This window comes from Xenopus laevis, chromosome 2L (genome assembly GCF_017654675.1).
Source record: "Xenopus laevis strain J_2021 chromosome 2L, Xenopus_laevis_v10.1, whole genome shotgun sequence".
NCBI lineage: Eukaryota > Metazoa > Chordata > Amphibia > Anura > Pipidae > Xenopus > Xenopus laevis.
Window position 1 is genome coordinate 96,822,563 of NC_054373.1, and position 21,706 is coordinate 96,844,268.

Here is a 21,706-nt window from a genome sequence, read left to right on the forward strand (position 1 = left end):
AGCAACACAACCTTTACACCCATTCACCAAATCAGTGCTCCGGAATTGAAACCCAAGTCACCTTGTTTATTATTTAGGAGATGGGAAGTACTGATAGTAACATGAACAAAGTTTGTAGTCATTCTCTAACACTTGTAAGACATGTTTCAATTAATTTCACAAAGCATTTGTTCCCCTGCTTTGTGACATTCCAACTCTGCATTTCTTATTCGACACTGCAGCATTCCTTTGTGTGGCCAAAACACAACATTTTTCATTAGGTAATTTACCTAAGCAATGTCCTTACATGCGCTCCTCCTCTCCACTCTGGTAATTCTTAGAATCAGTGGAGCTAATACTAGGAAAGGTAATGGGCATACACATTATCTGTATCTCAAGTAGGACAGTGTCAGTAAGTATTTCATCTTTTTCCACAATTATGTGAATAACTAATGAGATATTAGGGGAACTAAAGGAAACGACAACAAAAACTAAATTGCATTGCAGAAAATGCTCTCCTATGTTGTTTTTCAATTCATTATTATGTATAATCCTTTACACTGTCATTTTGTAAGAATGGATGTTTACTTTTTGCTAAGTGGTTGGGTGGTAAGACTTTGCAAAGGGAGAACTTTACGAATTACAATTCGTAATATTTCTTTGTATTATATAAGTAGTTTAAATCTCTACTTGCTGGATTTTCAAGGATGCGCTGTTGCTCTGGAGGTGGTCACTCCCCATCCACTACCAACACGCAGAGAATGGCAGTGGGAAGTAAGGAGCGTTGGGTTGAAGTCCATGTTAAACACTTCTTTGCATTTGTTCTTTAATCTGTTAGCCGCATCAGCCAACCAGATTGATCTGCAGAGGAAAGATTAGCGAACGCACATGCCCAGTAGCGCTTAATGCCTCAAACTTTTGTACTTTCTCTCTTCCCCACTGACGATCTCTACAACTTTGCTGATCTGCTCTATCAAACTTTTGCTCTTACTCTACCCACTGGCGATTTGTTTGTCTATCTCTCTCTTTAACAATCATAGGCAGAAACCAGCATTTACTGGATTTGAAAAAAGAAAATAATTTTTTTAGTAGGGAAATTGAAGTTTCTATCCAAACCAAGAAGTTTATCAAAATCACAATAAGAACTCTTCTCAGATCCTGTGATTGCTGGTTTCTGTCTACGGTTCATGTTAAACTACAGGCAGCCAGGTCTTTAGAAACCTTGCCCTTCATGATGATATGTCTCTAAATCTATCTATCTTCTAAAAATATATAAAAAAAAATGTGTAAGAACCACAAGAATCTCATCCTATTTTGTGTAGCCAGATTGAAAAATAAAGTGTTGTTAGTTGATTTTGTAAGTTTGCTATGTGAATAAATCCTAGGGGCAAATTTATCAAAATGTGAGTTTAGAGCTTAATAAATAAAAACTACTCCCCTACTTTCTATTCTTTCCTGTATGATTTCTAATATTGTATTTATCAAATGGTGAGTTCTAACTTTCACCTATTGCTAAATATAATTCTAAAAATTCTATATAAATGAATAGAACGTGGGTGAGTTTTTATTAAGCTCTAAACTTACGTTTTGATAACTCTGCCTCCTACATTACTCCTAAGAATAAACTGGAATTACTCCTGCTGATTATAAACTTTGCAATCAGGCTTGTCTGGGAGTACATGCCCACTATATATAGGCAGAAAAGTCAGCAGTTCTGTAGGCTGTCTCCTTTAAATGAAGCTTTCTATAGCGTCCTTGATTGCAACTAATATGAAAAGCAGAACATTCAAAGCTGTTTTGTATTGTATTATAAAGAACTTGTGAACACTAGAAACGAAGCGCACAGTAATAAAAGTGCATATAGTATGTTATTTTCAATAAAATGTCCCAATTTACCAAAGTGAAGTGCTCAGAAAAATAGTGACAGGTATGCCAAACATGAATATGCCAAAAAGAGTAAAAAAATAAATAAACTCTCATTTTTACTTTCTTTAATGAAAAAGAAATCTATCTCCAATTCCAATATACTTTAATTTAAAAAAATGTGTACCGTTTTTATAAGAAACCTGACTGTATGCAGTGAAATTCCCCCTTCTTTTTACTTGCTCTGACAGCTGCAGATAGGAAACTTCAGACGATCCCTAACTGCTCTGCAGGGAAACGATCATACTTTCAAACGGCAGGCGGGAGGCCTCCCTCACCTTACTTCCCAGAACTCGAGCAGCTTTGTTAGTTTCGCTGTAGAGCAGCTGATGACTGTGTAGAGATTTGTATCCACACACCTAGTGCAGTCTGAATAATCTGATTATTAATCAGTCTTGCTGATGATCCCTAAGATTAACCTCCCAACTGAAGCCTAGACCACACGGAGCATGTGCATGGTCTTGGTCTTGCAAAGATGTTTAACACAGTTACAAGATGACAGCCCGCTGTGGCCAACTTTAAAAGCATAAATCATTTTTTTATTAGGCTTCTGGTGCAGTAAGTTCATATTTATGTTTAGTATACAAAATACAGCATTTCTAGCATTATTCTATTTTAGACTTTATTTCACCTTTAAGGGGTGTGTCTCAATTAGATGGTGCAGATGTCCCAGGTCATATAGGATATATTTTAATAGAAACTCCAAAAATAAATATGAATCAATTTTTTTTATTTTATTTACTGAACTTAGTACACTAGCCTAGGTTTCAGACTTTGTATAACAGTAATGATTCAGGCCTTCAAAGTTGTACACAGGCGCTTTCCATCTTAGATTTTGTTAGGAGTGTCTGTGACATGCACATGCTCAGTATGCTTTGAGCAGCTGCTGAGAAGCTAAGCTTAGGGGTTGTTGCAAATCATCAAGCAGAAAATGAGGTTTGCCTGTAATATAAGCAGATGCTACAGGTCACATGGAGCATGTGCTGAAAATTTGTTTTTGCGTTTGTTGGTTTTGTCACTTAAAGGGATAGTGTCACTGGAATTTTTTTTCAAAACGCGTCAGTTAATAATGCTGCTCTAGCAGATTTGCACTGAAATCTATTTCAAAACAAGTTTTTTCATTTAAATTTAAAATATGACATGGGGCTAGACTTGTCAGTTTTTTAGGTACCCCCTGTCAAGTGATAAACTTCACTTTACTGCTGTACTGCAAGTTGGAGTGATGTCACCCCCTCCTTTTCTCCCCCAGCAGCCTAACAACAAAGCAATGGTAAGGTAACAAGATAACTGTGCCCTGACTCAAGTTAACAGGTCCCTGGTAGATGTAAATTAGGGGGGAAAGGGTGAAAGAGAACCAGGAATGCAGCGCAGAGTTAAGAGATTTTGGAATTCATTGTTTGTTTGACTAAATGTTATGTGATTTTTTTTGCATTTGGGTTCGATTTGGCTGAATCCTGCTGAAAAAGGCAGAATCTTGGCCAAACCCCGAACCGAATTGTGGATTCGGTGCATCCCTAGAAAAAAATCCAAGTCCCATTTCAGTTACATTGAGTATGAGAAACATTAGCTTGTCTAAAAGCAGTTCCATCATCAAGTGCTGGCTCCTTCTGAACGCATGGGATCAGGCAAAATTACTTGTTCGTTCAGGAATTAAATTTTATTTGGTAGAGTGAATTATTGGTAATGTAAACAGTGTAATTAAGAAATAAAAAACTACATAATAAAAATCACAACACAATTCCTTTAACATGCTTTTGTTATGTATTGGTGCACACGTTTATCATTCAGATCCAGTTTGCCCTGTCTGTGGTTTAAATTCTTTTCCAAAAAATCCACTGCAAATGTGAAAACATTCATGCCTATCTATGTGTCTGCTAAATGTACAAAATCACTGTTTGTACCATATACTTTTAGCTTTTGACACGTATAGCAACATATTCTGGAATTTGCTGCCTCAAAAACACTTTGCCCAGCAAAGTGTTTGTAAGCAGTTTCAGATTGGATCTAGTTATATTCAGTAGCATTGTGTAGGCCATATTAAGGAAATATTTTTTTTTTCCAGAACCTGCATAGTTAGGCTCTGAATGCCCCTAGCAACTGCTGAAGCCTTTCACCTGTTATAAGGTCTTTCAGGTTCTCTTTCAGGCTCATTTTTCCCCCTGGTGTGAAAAATGTATTGTTTTTTTAATCATTAACCCCCTTTTTATGTGCTTTGTATTTGCATGACCAGTGAGGAAATAAGCCTAGGATAAAGATTATGGGAATAGTTAACTATTTAAAAAAAAAAACACTTTTTTTCCCTTTATCTGGTGCAGCATATAAAACTACTTTGGAACTAGATATATTCGCTTAAAAATGGTTGATATTTTTTGTTATACATACATTTCATGTATCTCACAATTGAAGGCAGTGTACTGCTAAAATCTGTTAAGCTTCATTAACTTTTAATTTTCTTCTGCATTTCCTGTTCTGTTTCTTTCGATGGATCCTGATGCAATCTTATACATTTTATTACAGGGTTGAGGGATTCTGTAATTACATTGTAAAGGATACTGTCACTCATTTATTATAGTTGTACACAAGCATTAATAATTTTTATTGTCATATTAGAGGTTCAGCTTTAATTAATTAACATGTATTTTTAGAGCGCCAACATATCATAGTGTTATATATTCTCAAAGGTCTGCTCTGTTCATTTTGATTATTTGTAAGTTGATAATTTATCAATTATCCATAATCAGTTTTCAGAAAGGAAGTAGAAATGGTTAACATAAGTATAAAATTACACTTGCCTATGAAAGCACAGAACGTCCTCCTACACTGAGAGGCCAAATGATAGTTTGAGCTGCAGAGTTGGTTTTAGATTGCTTATGAATCATAAAGCAAACTGCTAGTTTACCTTTATTTTGCTGTCTTAAATAATGACCTGTTTCCTGCTACATGGCTATCAACAATTTTATTAAAAGGATAAAATGAAACGCCATACTGTTGGCATAATTAAATTCAGTATCATGGTAGCATTTTCTTTATATAGCTTGATGGCCAGCATGATGGCAGCCTCAAATAAGCAGATCCTAGTCAAACATATAAGCTTCAAATCTGTTCAGGCCAGTTGGGAATTGCTCATAATGGTTTTCTGCATGGACTTCTGTTCTGAAACATTTGTTTGCTTATTGGCAAGTATTTCCCATTTCTGTCAAGCTGTGATAGTTTCTGGTATTGTAACAAATGTAGCATTATCGGTCTGTAATCAACAGCCATTAATAACATGTAAAATAAATCCGTATTATCCACACAGTTGAAGAAATACAAATGAAATTATTAAACCCCTTCTACTGAGAAAGAGCACTCAAAACCATTATAAGTATGAAGTATAATACAGTAAAACCTCAATTTTACATCCCAAGTATGTGGTCCCAAGTGTATTTTACGCATAATACATTTTCCTGATTTTACGGTTTCCTGGATTTTACACCATTTCTTACTGGTCCCCTAAAAACGTAACATGTACTATAATAGTTCCAAAACTATGCCAATAGTAATAGTAAGTCACTAGTATAGTGTGATTACATGTATGAGATAAATTATCTGGAATATTTTCCACTTGGGGATTTCTAGGTATGGAGTATTTACATAGTATAGATCTCTGCAACTTAAAGGGTTGTTCACCTTTAAGTTAACTTTTAGTATGATGTAGAATAAGTACTTAGAATTAGCCATTCTATAACATACTTAAAGGAACAGTAACACCAAAAAATGTAAGTGTTTTAAAGTAATGAATTTATCATGTACTGTTGCACTGCACAGGTAAAACTGATGTGTTTGCTTCAGAAACACTACTATAGTTCATATAAACAAGCTGCTGTGGAGCAATGGCGGAAATTGAAAAACGGCTATATGGCACAGGTTATCTAATGGATAACAGATAACACCATTAGACAGACAGAGTTTATCTGCTATCTGCTGTGTAACCTGAGCCTTTTCTCTGATGAATGGCTGCCCCATTGCTACACAGCAGCTTATTTATATAAACAATAGTAGTGTTTCTTAAGCAAACACAGCAGTTTTACCAGTGCGGGGCCATAATGAATTTTATTTTTATTACTTTAAAACACTTTTATTTTTTGACGTTACTGTTCCTTTAAAGGACAACTAAAGTCTAAAATAGAATAAGGCTAGAAATGCTGTATTTTGTATACTAAACATGAACTTACTGCACCACAAGCCTAATTAAACAAATGATTTATGCTTTTAAAGTTGTCATCTTGTAACTATGTTAAACATCTTTGCAAAACCAAGACTGTGCACATGCTCGGTGTGGCCTGGGCTGCTTAGGGATCGTCATAAGTTATCAAAACAGCACAAGTCGTATAATATCTGCCAGAAGCTGATACAGCAAGCCTGATTAATAATCAGAATAGGCAGACTGCACTGGGTGCTGTGTGTTAGTGTAATCTAATGATTTTATATTTTTTGTATTGTTTAATAATACAAACTTTATCCAACTCTGCCGAACCAGTGGCTGTTGCACAATAATCCTTCAAATAGAATCCCAGTTTTTCTGTTTATATCTGGCTGCATGATCTTTGTCCCTGCAGCTGGAGTTGGAAACAGTAAAGGGGATGTAAAGGCAAAAATAAAATCCAATACAAATCTCTACACAGTTGCAAACTGTTCTACTGGGAAACAAACAAATCTGCTTGAGTTCTGCATGGCTGGGAAGTAAGGCGGGGGCTCCCACTGCTGTTCATAAGTATGATTGTTTCCCTGCCCAGCAGTTAGGGACTGTCTGACAATTCCTATCAACAGCAGAAAACGAAGGGAGAATTTCACTGCATACAGTCAGGTTTCTTACAAAAACGGTACACATTTTTTAATTAAAGTATACTGGAGATAGGTTTCTTTTTCATTAAAAAAAAGTAAAAATGGGATTTTATTTTTTTGCCTTTACATGCCCTTTAAAGATGACTTAAAGGTGAACCACCCATTTAATGCTTCCAAAACATTTAATTAACCCAAAAGAACTTGTATACAACCAACACTGATTTATGCAAACTTAGTTTCACACTTGGACCACTCTGTCGGTATTACCCAGGGTCAGTTTGAGAGAGGTGCTTTGACTGACATGAAATAGTAGGGCTTCCTGCAGAAGAGGCTGGTTGGTTAGGGGCAGGAACTGGTGGATCTGGGCATGGACAGTTATTCCCACCATTCCTCACGGTACTGGTCTCCTGGGACGGCTCAGTTTGATACCCTGCATGCACTCCTATTTCTACGCCATTTGCTTTCGATTTTAGTTCTGTCATTGGCCTGATAAGCAGACTGAAGGCTTTAGAGGTGCCACACTATAAAAATAATAAATTGGCTAGTTAAGATTTGTTAAAAATAACAAAACAATAAAGATTGCATATTTAAACCATATCTGTCCTCTTCTCTGTGACTTGATTTCTCATAGAAAAAAAATGACTGTTCGGTTCCATATTTAGTTTATTTTTGGTATTCAACCCATCAGATCTGATTATTCAGCATAAGAGTGCCACAGCAAGCCTATTTTTTTATGCAAATTTCAGTTACCTTCTGTCCCAAGTTTCATATCAAAATAGAGCTTTCTACACTTATATTTAGTAGTGGTCTGGCACAGACCAGTCTTCAATAAAATACATTTTTGATGCACCTGTGATATTCCAAGAGGTAAGGCTTCAGATTTTGCTTTGTTCACCGTCAGCCCAGAGAGTGTTCCAAAACCATTAAGCCTATTTAACAAGTGTGGCAGAGAAGATAATCGTCTAGTCAGGACTAATAATATATCTGCAAATAACACTTGCTTATAGGTTTGTGACCCTATGGATACCCTGATTATATTTGTATTCATCACAGCTAAGGGTTCAACAGCTAATACACATGTATGAAATTTTTACCAAAGTTCCATTTCTGTAAAGAAAAAAAAACATAATATCAAGGCTGTGGTTCATTAAATATTAAGATAATGTATTATTTGTAACAGTCTCCTTATATTTTTGCCACCTTCTCTGTTAGGGACACGGTTCCAGAGGGTATTTATTGAGTTTAGGTATTAGCACTACTTGTACTAATATAGATTCTGGATGCATTTTGTCCTCTTGCGTTAATTTATTAAACATAAATGTGAGGTAGGGGCTTAACTGTATGGCATATTATTTATAATATATCATTGAGTACCCATCTGGGCATTTTGATTTGGAACTTGGGAATGATTTCATTGCATATATTGTTTCTTCTATAATAATATCGTTATACATTATCTGCCTCGGTTCAGACGTAATCTTGGGCAATTGAATGTTTGTGAACATACTGTCAGCTTGAGCCACATTAAATGTAGTGCCTTTCTACCTTTTCTTTGACATAATATAGAATAGAAATCCAAAAAACCTTCTGTGTAAAAGTGAATTTTTTTTTTTGTAGTAGATAATGATTACAGTCACAAGAATCCTAACTGTTTTGGAGTTATTCAAAATGGGTGAGGACTCGGTGTTGCCTGTGAAAACCCCTGCTCTGCTTTGCATGCTACTTGGTGATATAAGGCTCTTGTTTGTTCTATATTAGATTTGCACCATTATATTTAGAACTGTTCCTTGTTTACCACATTCCTTTTATCAATTATTTGTCTTCAACAGTTACTTATTACTTGTTACCCTTGAGTGCCCTTGTTTAATTGAATATTTGCTCCCTTCATATCTTCTTTATGACTTTGGTTTGGAGATAAAGGAAAAAAAAATGGTATGCTTGCAGTTTCTGACCCAGAAGAGAAATAACCGATTCAGTTTCCCCCAAGATTTTCATTTTAACTTTTATTATTTAAATGATTTGTTAGAGGGAATTTGCACCATATATGTCTACATATATGTCCATTTTTTATTTACTTTTTTTTCTAATGTAACATGTTCTTTTCTTATCCATTGAGATGTTTTAATCTCTGCAAAGAAAATCTGTAATGCACCTGAAACATATAATAGTTATATTACTTTATATAGAAACTGTCATTGATTTCACTGTTTTCAGTTTTTTCAGTTTTCTTTTCTTTCATGAATTCAAAAGTATTGATTTTTCTCTCTGTCCATTTCCTCAATAAAAAAAAATGCATTTGTGACAATAGCTGCTCTCTGCACCTTACTGGTTGCAGTGTAAGATAAATTATTCAGTATAAAAATAAAAACCAGGTAAATAGGCTGTGTAAAATAAAAAAAAATGTTTTCAATATAGTTAGCCAAAAATGTAATGTATAAAGGCTGGAGTGACTGGATGTGTAACATAATAGCCAGAATACTACTTCCTGCTTTGCAGCTCTCTTGGTTTCTTGATTGCTTACCAGGCAGTAACCAATCAGTGACTTGCTTTTGAATCTGACCTGCATGCTAAGGATCAATTGCAAACTCACTGAACAGTTATGTCCCACATGAACCCCCTTATAGTTGCTGATTAACTCCGAGTTAGAGGGTTGAAAAGCAGGAAGTTGGTTATGTGCCTTCTTTTTCTTTTGACTCTTCCTAGCTCTCAAATGGGGGTCACTGACCCCATCTAAAAACAAATGCTCTGTAAAGCTACTGATTTATTGTTATTGTTACTTAATCAAATTTCTATTCAGGCCCTCTCCTATTCATATTCCAGTCTCTCAGTCAAATCAAGGCATGGTTGCTATGGTAATTTGGACCCTGATTGCTGAAATTGCAAAGTAGAGAGCTTCTGAATAAAAAGCTAAATAACTCAAAAACCACAAATAATAAAAAATCAAAAACCAACTGCAAACTCTAAGAATATCACTCTCTAAATCATACTTAAAGTTAACTCAAAGGTGAACAACCCTTTTAATGTAAATTCTATTCTTAAAACAAGAATATGAAAGTATAATTATCAACATGACAACTGATATGCCTTTATCTTATAAAAAAATAAAACAAAACATTAGGGGGGATATTTATCAAGGGTTGAATTTCGAATAGAAAAAAAGTCGAAATTGAATTCAAAAAGACCAACCGAAATGAAGTCGAATTTTTTTTTTAGAACGGTCAGTAGAGTAGAATAGGTCAGTATTGGGCCAAATTCGAATTGTATGAATTGAAGGAATAGTGCATTCAATCGAATTCAATTCAAAATTCCCCCCCCCCAAAAACTTTGATTTTTCAAAGTCCACCAATTGACATCAAATACGTTCTAGGAGGTCCCCCATATGCTAAAACAGCAATTTGGCAGATTTTAGGTGGCGAATGGTCGAAGTCGAATTTTTAAAGAGAACGTACATGATAAATTTCGATATTCAAGTTTTCAAATTTTTTTCAAATTCAAATCAAATTTGGACTATTGTCTAGTCGAAGAAAAAATAGCTCGAAATTTGTATTTTCTTCATTCGAAAAACAGTTCATAAATCTGCATGTAGCTGTTTGGTTGTCCAGTAACTTAAGCATAGTATCATTTGTAATTATATCTATGCATGTGAATGCTGTATTTATACTGTAAATACAGATAAGCTATGCACATGTGGTAATGTTACACAGTTGAAGGAATTCTCTGTGGATGAATGATTGAACTTTATATAAGATACTATAAAGTAAAGACTCTTTTCCATATGTCCAGATGTGCTTTAAACAAAGAAACATTATAGAGCGGTGTACATTTGTCAAAGAATTCTCCATATCTGAATGTATATTTCATAAGAAATGAGCAAAACCTGACTAACAATACTTCTTAACCATTCTCTTGAACAAGAGAGGATTTGCATGAAAGCAAAATGGGTTGGTTGTCTTTTCGGTTTCTTAATTGCCAAACCAAGGGAGCGGGGGAATGACATTTTCTTTTCAAAGACTAAATATTTTCTCTATTTAGAAATAGCTAGATTCATTTTGAAATATAAAGTTTTGTGAATAGCATCTTTACTTTTTTATGAACTTTTAGAGATTCTACACAAAAATATTAAAGATTTTTTTTCTTAACCCATAAAAGTAACTTAATAGCAAGTTAATGTGTCCATACTTATTTGCAGCATTAATGCTTGAACATAATGTCATAAGCAGACCTTGTAGAAACAAAAAAAGAACACCCGTTAATCATGCTAAGTTTTCACTGTGGGAAAAAAAAGCTTCCCTATCAGCTTGGGTACTGATTGGGGTGGAGCCCTGCACGCAACAATTTCACTGCAGATATCATAGTGTACCAATGTACCAACTTATTCTCTGAAAAAAATAGAGAATTTTAAATGCTGTTGCAGAGATAACAAAACAGCAGAATGCCAGTTTTTTTCATTTCATTTTTAAAAAAAGTTTGATCTTTTTTGTTTTGGGAAACATGGGCATCGCTATGTAGTAAATTATGTAGAAATGATATCTTGTGTCCACACTACCAGTTTTTATTTACAGATTTATATGAGTGAACTTATAGTACCTTGTCTAAATGAACAGAACTGATAAAAAATTGGAAAAAGAAAAAATAATAAGTGTGTTTTAATCCATCTATAGAATTCTGGGCATACTTGTAAGAATTGTAGTGGGTTTCAGAAGAGCCAAAAACATGAATGTTAATTCTATGTATATAATGATTTTTTTTTATTATTAGTGTTAATACATTAGAACCTTTTAAAGTAATTACATATATTTTGTTGCATTAGCCTAGCAGTTTAGTAGATGGTAAACAAAACAGGGCCATATTTTAGGACAGCTTTCTGTAAAATCTCTCTCTCTCTCTCTCTCTCTCTCTCTCTCTCTCTCTCTCTCTCTCTCTCTCTCTCTCTCTCTCTCTCTCTCTCTCTCTCTCTCTCTCTCTCTCTCTCTCTCTCTCTCTCTCACTATAGTAGTCTTTCTAAAGTAAACACATAACCTTTACCAATACATTGCAACAATACATTATATTTTAATTACTTTATAATGATTTTATTCTTTTGTGTTACTGTTCCTTCAATACACTGATTTGTGGACCTTATGTACAAGACTGAACAGCAAAACAGTCAGAATTTCAGCCCTGAATACTAAACTCTTATTTGGTGTGTTAGAATTTTATAGCATCATGATTATATTTTACTATCTGGCCTTTATTTTAAGCTGTGGTGGGTTTCTTTGGGCAGCAAGCACTAATTTAAGGTATTGCTATTCCTTCATTGCAGATAGATTTCTGAATAATGCATTGAATTCTGCTGCATAATTGTGCTGTATACACAGCATATGATTCTTAAGGGCCCTGTCTTTGGCACCGCATGCCATTTAAATGAAAGCTGCTCCATTAAGCAGCCTGAATTTACCACAGTGATGAGAAATAGAAATCAATGGCCCCAATGGTATCTGCTAATCTTTGCTTGTTAGATGGCAGATGAAATTGTGATTGGGCTAAAATGATTCATTTATCTCCACCACAGTTTGCATTGTGAAGCTTGCTGTAAATCCCCTCTTTGATTTCTGTTCTCTAACATTTCAGTGTAGTCTATTCCAGTAAGCTCTGTGTTTCCAGCTTCTTTAATTTTTTCCTTCTTTCCCTGTTGTGCATAATATGTTGATGCCTTATAAATAAATAACAACATGCTGTCAGGCTCTAGTCTGCCTTATAGGGAAGTCTACACTACTGATTTCAGTCTTCTGCGTTTCTGTGGCACTAATGAGTAATTTTTTTTTTTTTTTTTAAACCAGCTTATATTTAAACAGGTAACAGATAATGAAGGAAGATTTTTTTTTTTTTATATGCAGGTAAATTGAATATAGTAATGATTATTTTTTATTAACTAATGTAAAATAATATTTTTCAGTAACTGTTAAAAAAAAAAAAAAAAAAAAAAAAAAATACTGTTAGGAAAAAAAGTCCAAGGTTTATATCCTGATGTCATAATATTATTTAAAGCCACTGCTGGTTTCCATATATTGCTTGTCAATATTGTTACAATATATTGCATTGTCCCTGATGAATGCCAATTTTTAAACTTTAAAAGTAAGCTTTATCAGAAAGGTCTACATAAATACACCAGTAAACCCGCAAAGTAATGCTGCTCTGAGTCCTCTGTCAAACGAAAAACAGAATTTCTTTCCTTCTATTGTGTACACATGGGCTTCTGTATCAGACTTCTGTTTTCAGCATAAACCTCCAGGGCTAGGGCTTGAGCATGCTCAATTTGCTCCATTTCCCTCTCCCCTCCTTCCTCCTTTCCCTGCTGTAATCTGAGCCCAGAGCTATGAGTGAGCAGGGAGAGAAGTGATGTCACACCAATCTAATATGGCAACTGCTATCCTAAACAAACAGAACTTCTAGAGCTGCTTACTCAGATATGGTAAAGCATTCTGCAGAATAAATATAGTCTTATAGCTTGCACTTTTGTGGTTAATCTATTGGCAAGAAACTGCTTCAGTAGCTTTTCTTCTCCTTTAAATGTTTACCTGCTAAATGCAAAGATGAGGAGGTCTGGTAAACCTTTTGGTGGTAGCAAACAAGCAGGCTTATAGAACAAATACAATTTAAAAAAAAAGGAGATTTGCATCCAACTTTGAGAGCAAATTTAAATGCATTGGCCATTGAAATTACACTTTCATTCCATGTATTCCTCCTTTAATGACAATTAACTTTTATAAAACGGTCTTAGCCCTTAAGCGTAAGATATCCATTTTCAATACAGTGATGTTTTAATAATTCTGTGGGTGGGTTTTCCTTTTGTTATTTTAACAGCTGAACTGTAAAGGCTGTAACTGTGGCTGTTTGGATTGCAGTTATGGAAGATTTTGCATGATATAAAGGAAACTAGGGTTCAGATAGGAACTAGTAAATCTTTTGCCAAATGAACAGATATGGACACATGGATGCTTATTTAGAGAGAAACATAGGGGACACAGCTTCACAAGCAGTATCCAGAAATACACTATTTATTCAAGTTCATTCAATCACTGAAACCTTTTCATATATAAAAATAATATAACCCCTGTTATAAAGTCTTCCTTAATCTTTATAAAAGCCCTTCAGCCTTGTACATTTATATGCTCAGGCAGTTTTACTTATGATATGCTTATTTTCTGCTGAGGAGGGTATATAATTCCCTATATGATGTTACCTGTAAAATACATACATGCACGCACATGCCATTGTAGGAGCACTATTCTAAAATTAGCAGGTGCCAGTAAAGGATTAGGTAATGTATTTGGCAAAAAATACTGTACTCACAGGAAAAACCATTTTTGCTCTATTTCATATTTTGGAATTACAATACAAAACTTTTAGATTTGTAAATGAAAAGAAGCACATGCACCTCTTCAAATATTACCACTGTGCCAAAGTGCAGCCCCTTTAACAAGCAGAAAAGTAATAAAATAAAAAAAGTCTAGCCTTAAAATATATCTGCTTCCTTATTCAATGGGTCGTTGATCCTAGAAAGCAGATATAAGCCTCAGCGTGGGTTAGACCAAACGCTGGTGATTTCTTTTTGTGTTTCCTATCCTATGAACCGGCTAGTTTTTATGAGATTTAGAATATTTTGTGAACACCTCATTTTTTGTAGCAACTATTTTTAAACACAATCTTTTTCTTTCTTTTTTGAGTTCATAGGATAGGTTTAAACCCAAGTACTATTATAAGGAAGGTTTATATCTACCACCTTGATAATGACACTATGGGGCAGATGTATCAAGGGTCGAATATCGAGGGTTAATTAACCCTCGATATTCGACAGCCGAATTAAAATCCTGCGACTTTGAATATGGAAGTCGAAGGATTTTGCGCAATTCGTTCGATCGAAGGAATAATCGAACGAATCGAAGGATTTTAATCCATCGGTCGAAGGATTATCCTTCGATCAGAAGATTGTTAGCAAGCCTATGGGGACCTTGGCCTTGGTAGGTTTTAGGTGGCGAACTAGGGGGTCGAAGAAATTTTTAAAGAGGCAGTACTTCGACTATCGAATGGTCGAGCGATTTTTAGGTCGAAACGTTCGATTCGAAGGTCGTAGTCAAAGGTCAAAGTAGCCAATTCGATGGTCGAAGTAGCCAAAAAAAACATTTGAAAATCAAACTATTTTTACTCTATTCCTTCACTCGAACTTAGTGAATGGGCACCTCTGACCTGAAGTAATTTCCATCTTAAAAGAAGCGGTCTGCAGCAATCTAGTATACAGCTCATTTACATTTAAATTCATCTCCCAGCAAGTCTACTTCCAACACCTCTATATCTGATATAAACTGCTTGTTGTGATTGTACTGAGGTGATGGCTTGTTTAAAGGAGGGTCTGGGTGTTTTGACTGCTGAGGCCAAGGATTATTGTAGAACCTTGGGATGGCAAAGGGTAGCCTTTGGCTACAATACTCCTTTATAGTGTTGTTCACATTTTGATATAAACAGACAACGGCATTGGTGCAGTTTGTTTGCAGTGGAGGAAAAAGTTGACTTGGTGCACACTAATATATCACACTTATCCTGAACTATCAGAAAAAATAACTTCTGAGATTTTTCTATTTTAGAAAAAGAATTATCGAGGGTCCACTAATGTTTAGTAATTTGTATAATTGAGGTGGTTACCATTTAAATAAGGAGTCTGTTAACCTGCCAGTATGTTTTTTTTTATTATGGAGATTGCATAACTAGAGTACCCACACACCCAAATAGACTTAAAGGGATCATACAAATGTAACACACAAAATAGAGAATCCCAGTGTTGCAAGGCAGCCAAAGTTTCCCCCTCATTTTGCTTACATGATTACAACAGTTTAAGGCACAGGTGCATATATTTACCAGAGGGATTTTAAGTTCGATTAAAGCTGCTCAAATAGAGGATTGTGGGCAAGATGAAATCATCTAAGGGCTTTTTGTAGCTCTGTACCTGCCCAATGGCTCCTATTTACAAAAGTAAAAATAAGTTGGCACATTCAGACGTGTATAACCATGTTAGTAAATATTGTCATGGGAAACTCTTGTAAAAGGTGCAGTTCCATACTCTAATCAGCTGCCCCTATGGGATACAAATTTGAGAGTTTTAGTGGAAGCTGAATTTTATTAAACATAGAGGCCTGTTAATCTTCATTCTGATTTTAGTCGCTTTACAGCTTTTGGAAACCACCAAAAAATTTACTTTCTCTAAAATCACGAATGCTTAGTAATTTGTTATAACAGTTAATATGAAAAACATGCTTAACTAATCTGACTAATACTGTAACCTCAAGATCCTCGAATTAAAGAAAGATATAACAATTGGAAATGGACACAGAACCTTGACAGACAACGTTTTTGCCATTTAATGAATTTTTTTATGGTTTAGAGTAATTTTTATAATCCAAGATTTTTAGTAAAAACAAAATACAGCAAAATACAAACGTTAGTAAATTGACCCCTTAGTGTTGCTTCAAGTCAAATAGTTCTCATTAGATGTTTAAATTCAGCATTAGATGTTTAAATTCAGCAGCTGAAATTGTTGGTTTCAAAACATAATTTGTATTTTCTTTCCTCCACCAGTACCGCCACTGTAAAATACTAATTCCAAAACTGTTTAACTAAAAGTCTGTTATATGCTCTTATGATAACCAATTATGTTGTTTAAAAAAACTAATCATATTACTTTCCTTTCTGAATAAACAAAGGATACTGCTTTGCATGAAGGATACTTTGTGCAAACATTTAATTAAACTCTGCAGTTTTTGTAATGATCATTCCACTGGGGGTGCTGTTTAGTTAGTGTCTATGCAACATATTTGACTTAAAGGACACCCCACACCTTGTTTTGATTATTTAGAATTATTTGTTATGCTAATAATATCTTTTGCTTTTCAAATGCAGTGACTGATGTTGAACTGAAAAGGCTAAAAGATGCCTTCAAGAGAACTTGCGGAGGGCCTTCCTACTACATGAATCAGCAGTGTTTTATAAGGGAAGTCCTTGGTGATGGAGTCCCCCCAAAGGTTGCAGAGGTAAGACACTTTTATTCATTAGCTAAAAGCAGTTCAGTGGTTTAAGACCTCGGTGTTTCTTACTTAAACGGTAGTGTTCATATTGTAAAGAAACAGTAAACGTTTTGCAGAATTTTATTTCAAATCTCTCTGTCAAATCTCTAAGGGGCCTATTTTTTAAGCCTCACTTTTTTTCTGGTCCAGTTTTAAAGGGGGAAAAAATAGAATTTTTAGAGGGGAATTTATTGAGATTTATTATTCTCCGAAGCTGCTAACAATCCAAAAATACTCTAGCTAAAACCTGTGTAAGTCATGTAGAATGCAATGACAGATGTCCCTTTTACAATTTGAAGATGTTTCTTGCCATTGTGATCTTCGCTGGTTTTTGTTCGATAATCCAAAAAACTTGAGGTTATGGGGCCTCAATTTTAAAAAATGTCAAAGATTTTGTTGAGAACTTTTCCCGACCAGAATTTCTGATAAATTAAGGCAATTTGTGGATGGGAGCTATGTTGAACTTGATTCTATTAAAACAAAAAGGTTATTAACAATAAGGTTTTCACATGGTTTCACATTTGTGTCAAACAATATTTATGAGAATGAATTTGATAGCCCTTTCCCGAGAATCTCTGTGTTATCATGTGTTTTCTGAAACTTCCTTTGTTTATACTAGGGCCACATTGGTCATTACGGTTAACTCATCATCAGTTAACTCTTGCTATGATGAAGAACAGAAATGATGAATACCGATTTTCCCTGTGTGTGACATTTACATAGTGGTTTGCTTGAATGAAAGACTTCTGTTGCAGAAGATTCCCATCAGAAATGGCTTCTGAGTTACTACACAAGTCAATAAAGAGTTTTACAATTTCTTACTACAAAGCTGCTAATGACATTTAGGAAACTGATTGTAGGGTTATACTTAGCTCATTCTACATGGATGGAATTTCATTCAATCGTTCCCCTATCTTGAAAACAAGCAGGTACTGTAGGTTAGTTTTTGCATAGCAATGTTATTGAGCTAGATAAAAATAATAAATAAATGAGAAATCATCTGAATTGAATCACTTTTGACAGCAGTACTAGGCCACAACACTAGTTGCACAATGGTGGCCAAATACCAATATGCGCGTGCATGTGCAATGGTGTAAAGTAACCCTCTGAGGCAAGGGGCACAGAGGGGAGCCCGGTGGGCGTCTGGTCCCCCCCAGTCCGACTCTGTATGCAAACAATAATGTTTGTATACTGCTTGTGAGGAGACTGTGATAATCTGGGGCTCATTTTTAAACACTAGGCAAATTTGCCGAGTAACCCATAGCAATCAATGAGCGATTCGATTTTTTTAAAGTCAACTTCATGTAGAACAGTAAAAGTAAACATCTGATTGGCTGTCATGGGTTACATTTTCTAACAAATAAGGACTGCTGGCTGAATAGTTCAAGTCTGGGAAACCGCTCTCCTTAGTTCACCTGGTCAGAAATGTAACATTATTCAGACAGGCATTGTGGGAAAAAGATGCAGAAGTAGCAGCTTCAGTCTTTGATATCCTGAATGTGTTGACTGATTTTTACCCACCATGCCCTTATAAGTTATCAGCATATGTAATGTTGTAATGTAACTGAGAATCACGCATGCACAAATTTATTGCTGTGCTGAAACCATTTCTGATTATAATCTGTTTGTTCTAATGAAACGCCAAAGCTCAGAGCTAAGAATTGGTGAGCAGGGAGCTATTTATGCGACATCTACAGAATATGATAGTAAATTATAAGTCCCTTTACCACCTTGAACTCCTCTCTTGATTGTATAAATAAAATCATCTTGTAAATGCTTGCTCTTATGTGAAATCACATAACAGTCACAAGTCACGGGGGGGGGGTTTAGTTAACCTAGGTAAATTATGCATTGTCTTTTTCAGGAGAACCTGCGCTTTCTAAATCTGCCAGAATTTTCTAAAGAAAGATTAAAAAATGCTATTCAATTTTTGGTGTATAAGATAAAATATTTTAATAATATTCAACTGATTTGGAAAGCCGCATGTCAATTGAATGTGCCAATACTAGATATGTGTACTTTTATGTGGACATTTTTGACTTCTATAGATCAAAAACTCCCAACTCAAATTTTTAAAGCTCTACAGCAGAATATGGCATACTTTGGATTCTAAAGCCAAAAATCCTGGAACAGGTTTACCCAGAAAAACATATTTTTGAATAGTACATATGCTGCCGAATCCAAAATGGGTAATCATGTCTTTCTACTCCTATATACCAAACATTAAAGCTATATATGCAAGTGTAATCAACTGTCAGAATCCCAGTCTGATTTTTTTTTGGGTTTCCCAAATAATTTTTATGGACAGAAACAAGTGAACAACACCTGAAAATGCAACGAATTGCCTAAAAATGCAATAACATTTCTAAAAATACACCAAAATTGTCAAATAATCACCAAAATAACATTAAAAAGGTACTGCACAGTGCGGTTAGCATGGAGAAATATGTTTTGATAAATTAACAGATTTACGATCGTTCTCCCAGAGTGAGTGAAAATTCGCCCAGCATAATGCATCCAAAGTTCTCTAATGACAAAGTAATTTGCTAGTGAAGTGTGTTGCTCAGCTTTTAGTAAATAGGCAATGCTGCTGCAAATTGTTTTTTTTTTTTTTAGCAAAACTTCAGAAAAACAGAGTTCACTCTTTAGTAAATGTGCCCCATGTCGGGCTTTGTTGTTTTACTATTGAGTGCTGCAGTGCAGCAGTAAAGAGTGCCTGAAGTTTATTAGACCACTAGACCACATGACTGCGGGTCTCTGGGAAACTAACAACATGTCTAGCCCCATGTCACATTTCAAAATTAAATATAAAAAAATCTGTTTGCTCTTTTGAAAAACAGATTTCAGTGCAAAATGTTGCTGGATCATCACTAGTAACTGATGCGTAATTTTCACATGACCTATTGGACAAGGATTGTTTTAACGTTCTCATGGGTTCCTTAGCAGTAGAGAGTGTACTCAATATCTGGCATAGGATATCTGGCTGGTTTTTGAGCACTTATTGGTCAGACAGCCCTGCCAGTGGGCCCCATTTACTAGCACAAGTATTACCAGTTTAAATAGACCCATGACCATAAGGGCTTACTCATACTATAATATGTGTTACCTTAAAAATTGAATTTTCATTGTTAGTTTTACCAAAGAGTTGAATGCGCGAATGCGCTCTTTAACAGTTAAAAAAAAAAAAAAAATAACATTTATTTTATGCTGTTATCTAGATGTGCCCATTACAAATAGGAGTATCTGACAGAAACCCAACATGTTTATTCAGTAGCTGCCTAGGTAGCCAAGTTTGAAACAACAGCTAAAAATCAATTTGGGTAGACTATATTAAATCACTGTAGACAGGATATCCATTAATTACCTATATATCTGTCAGGTTTGTGAATGGATTCTTTTATGGCAGTATATTGAAAAAAATAAAGCCTTTTTGTTATATATATATAAAAAAGTGTTTGTTTTACTTTTCATAGGCTGTTTTCCTGGGACATTAGCAATGATTTTCCTCGTGTTCAGTGTTCAGTGCCCGGGTTCAGTCCCAAAATGTCTCATACTGGAGAAACAGTGCAACTGAATGCTTAAAGGAAAACTTTACCCTCAAAATTAAAATTTAAGCAAAAGATAGTTTATATCAAATTAAGTGGCATATTAAAGAATCTTACCAAACAGGAATATATATTTAAGTAAATATTACCCTTTTACATCTCTTGCCTTCAAACACAATTTTGTGATGATCTGTGTGCTGTCTCAGAGATCACCTGACCAGAAATACTGCAACTCTAAATGTAACCGGAAGAAGTGTGGAAGCAAAAGTCACAACTCTGTCTGTTAATTGGCTCATGTGACCTAACAAGTATAGTTTGTGTGCACAGTGAATCGTACGATCCCAGGGGGCGGCCCTTATTTTTTAAAATGGCAATTTTCTATTTATGATTACCCAGTGGCATATACCGTATATACTCGAGTATAAGTCGAGTTTTTCAGCATCCAAAATGTGCTGAAAAAGTCTACCTCGGCTTATACTTGAGTCAACGGGCGCTAGCTGAGATTGCAGTCACTGCTTATCATTCCTATACCAACAGAGGACGCTTGGGGAGAGACTGCAATATAACACAGCACCCTCTGTTGGTTTTATGAAAGATTAACAGTGACTGCAATATCACACAGCGCCCTCTGTTGGTTTTATGAAAGATTAACAGTGACTGCAATATCACACCGCTCCCTCTTGGTTATATCAAAGAATAACAGTGACTGCAATGTCACACAGCACCCTCTGTTGGTTATATGAAAGATTAACAGGGACTGCAATATCGCACAGCGCCCTCTATTGGTTATATGAAAGATTAACAGTGATGGCAATATCACACAGCACCCTCTGCACATGGTAGTGGGACAGTGGGACAATGCACACAGTAATCCGTTTGGCAATTCTCTGTCACCATCAACTTTTCAAAGAAGTCCGGTTGATCGCTGGGGGGGTCGCTTTGGCGCAATGTGTGGTGCTGGGAGACAGGGCTGTAGTTGTGTCTAGGCTTATACTCGAGTCAATAAGTTTTCCCAGTTTTCTTAGGTTAAGTTAGGCACCTCGGTTATACTCGCGTCGGCTTATACTCGAGTATATACAGTACTACTAAAAAGTATATTATTATGAAAATGGTTTACATGAAGCAGGGTTTTACATATGAGCTGTTTCCTGCAATATCTTTCTATAGAGACCTACATTGTTCTGGGGGTATAGTTTTTCTTTAACGGCTAATCTAGTGTTGAAAACTCCCTGCCAAGAATTTCTGGGATTATGGGGTCAAGTACTAAACAATAAACCATCATGTTTTTCAAGCATCACCTTATGTCCACATGCAGGATCTGACCTACTACATTTATGTTTC

General features: G+C 35.3%; 1 protein-coding gene across 3 annotated transcripts in view; it reads left to right on the forward strand.

Moving 5' to 3' along the window:
* Positions 1–21,706, forward strand: part of usp32.L (ubiquitin specific peptidase 32 L homeolog) — a 112,183-nt gene that overhangs the window by 13,673 nt on the left and 76,804 nt on the right. For all 3 annotated transcript variants that reach the window (XM_041582229.1, XM_018246844.2, XM_018246845.2), the window contains exon 2: positions 16,657–16,787. In XM_041582229.1, the coding sequence (XP_041438163.1) occupies positions 16,657–16,787 (131 nt within the window). The remainder of the gene's footprint in view (positions 1–16,656; positions 16,788–21,706) is intronic.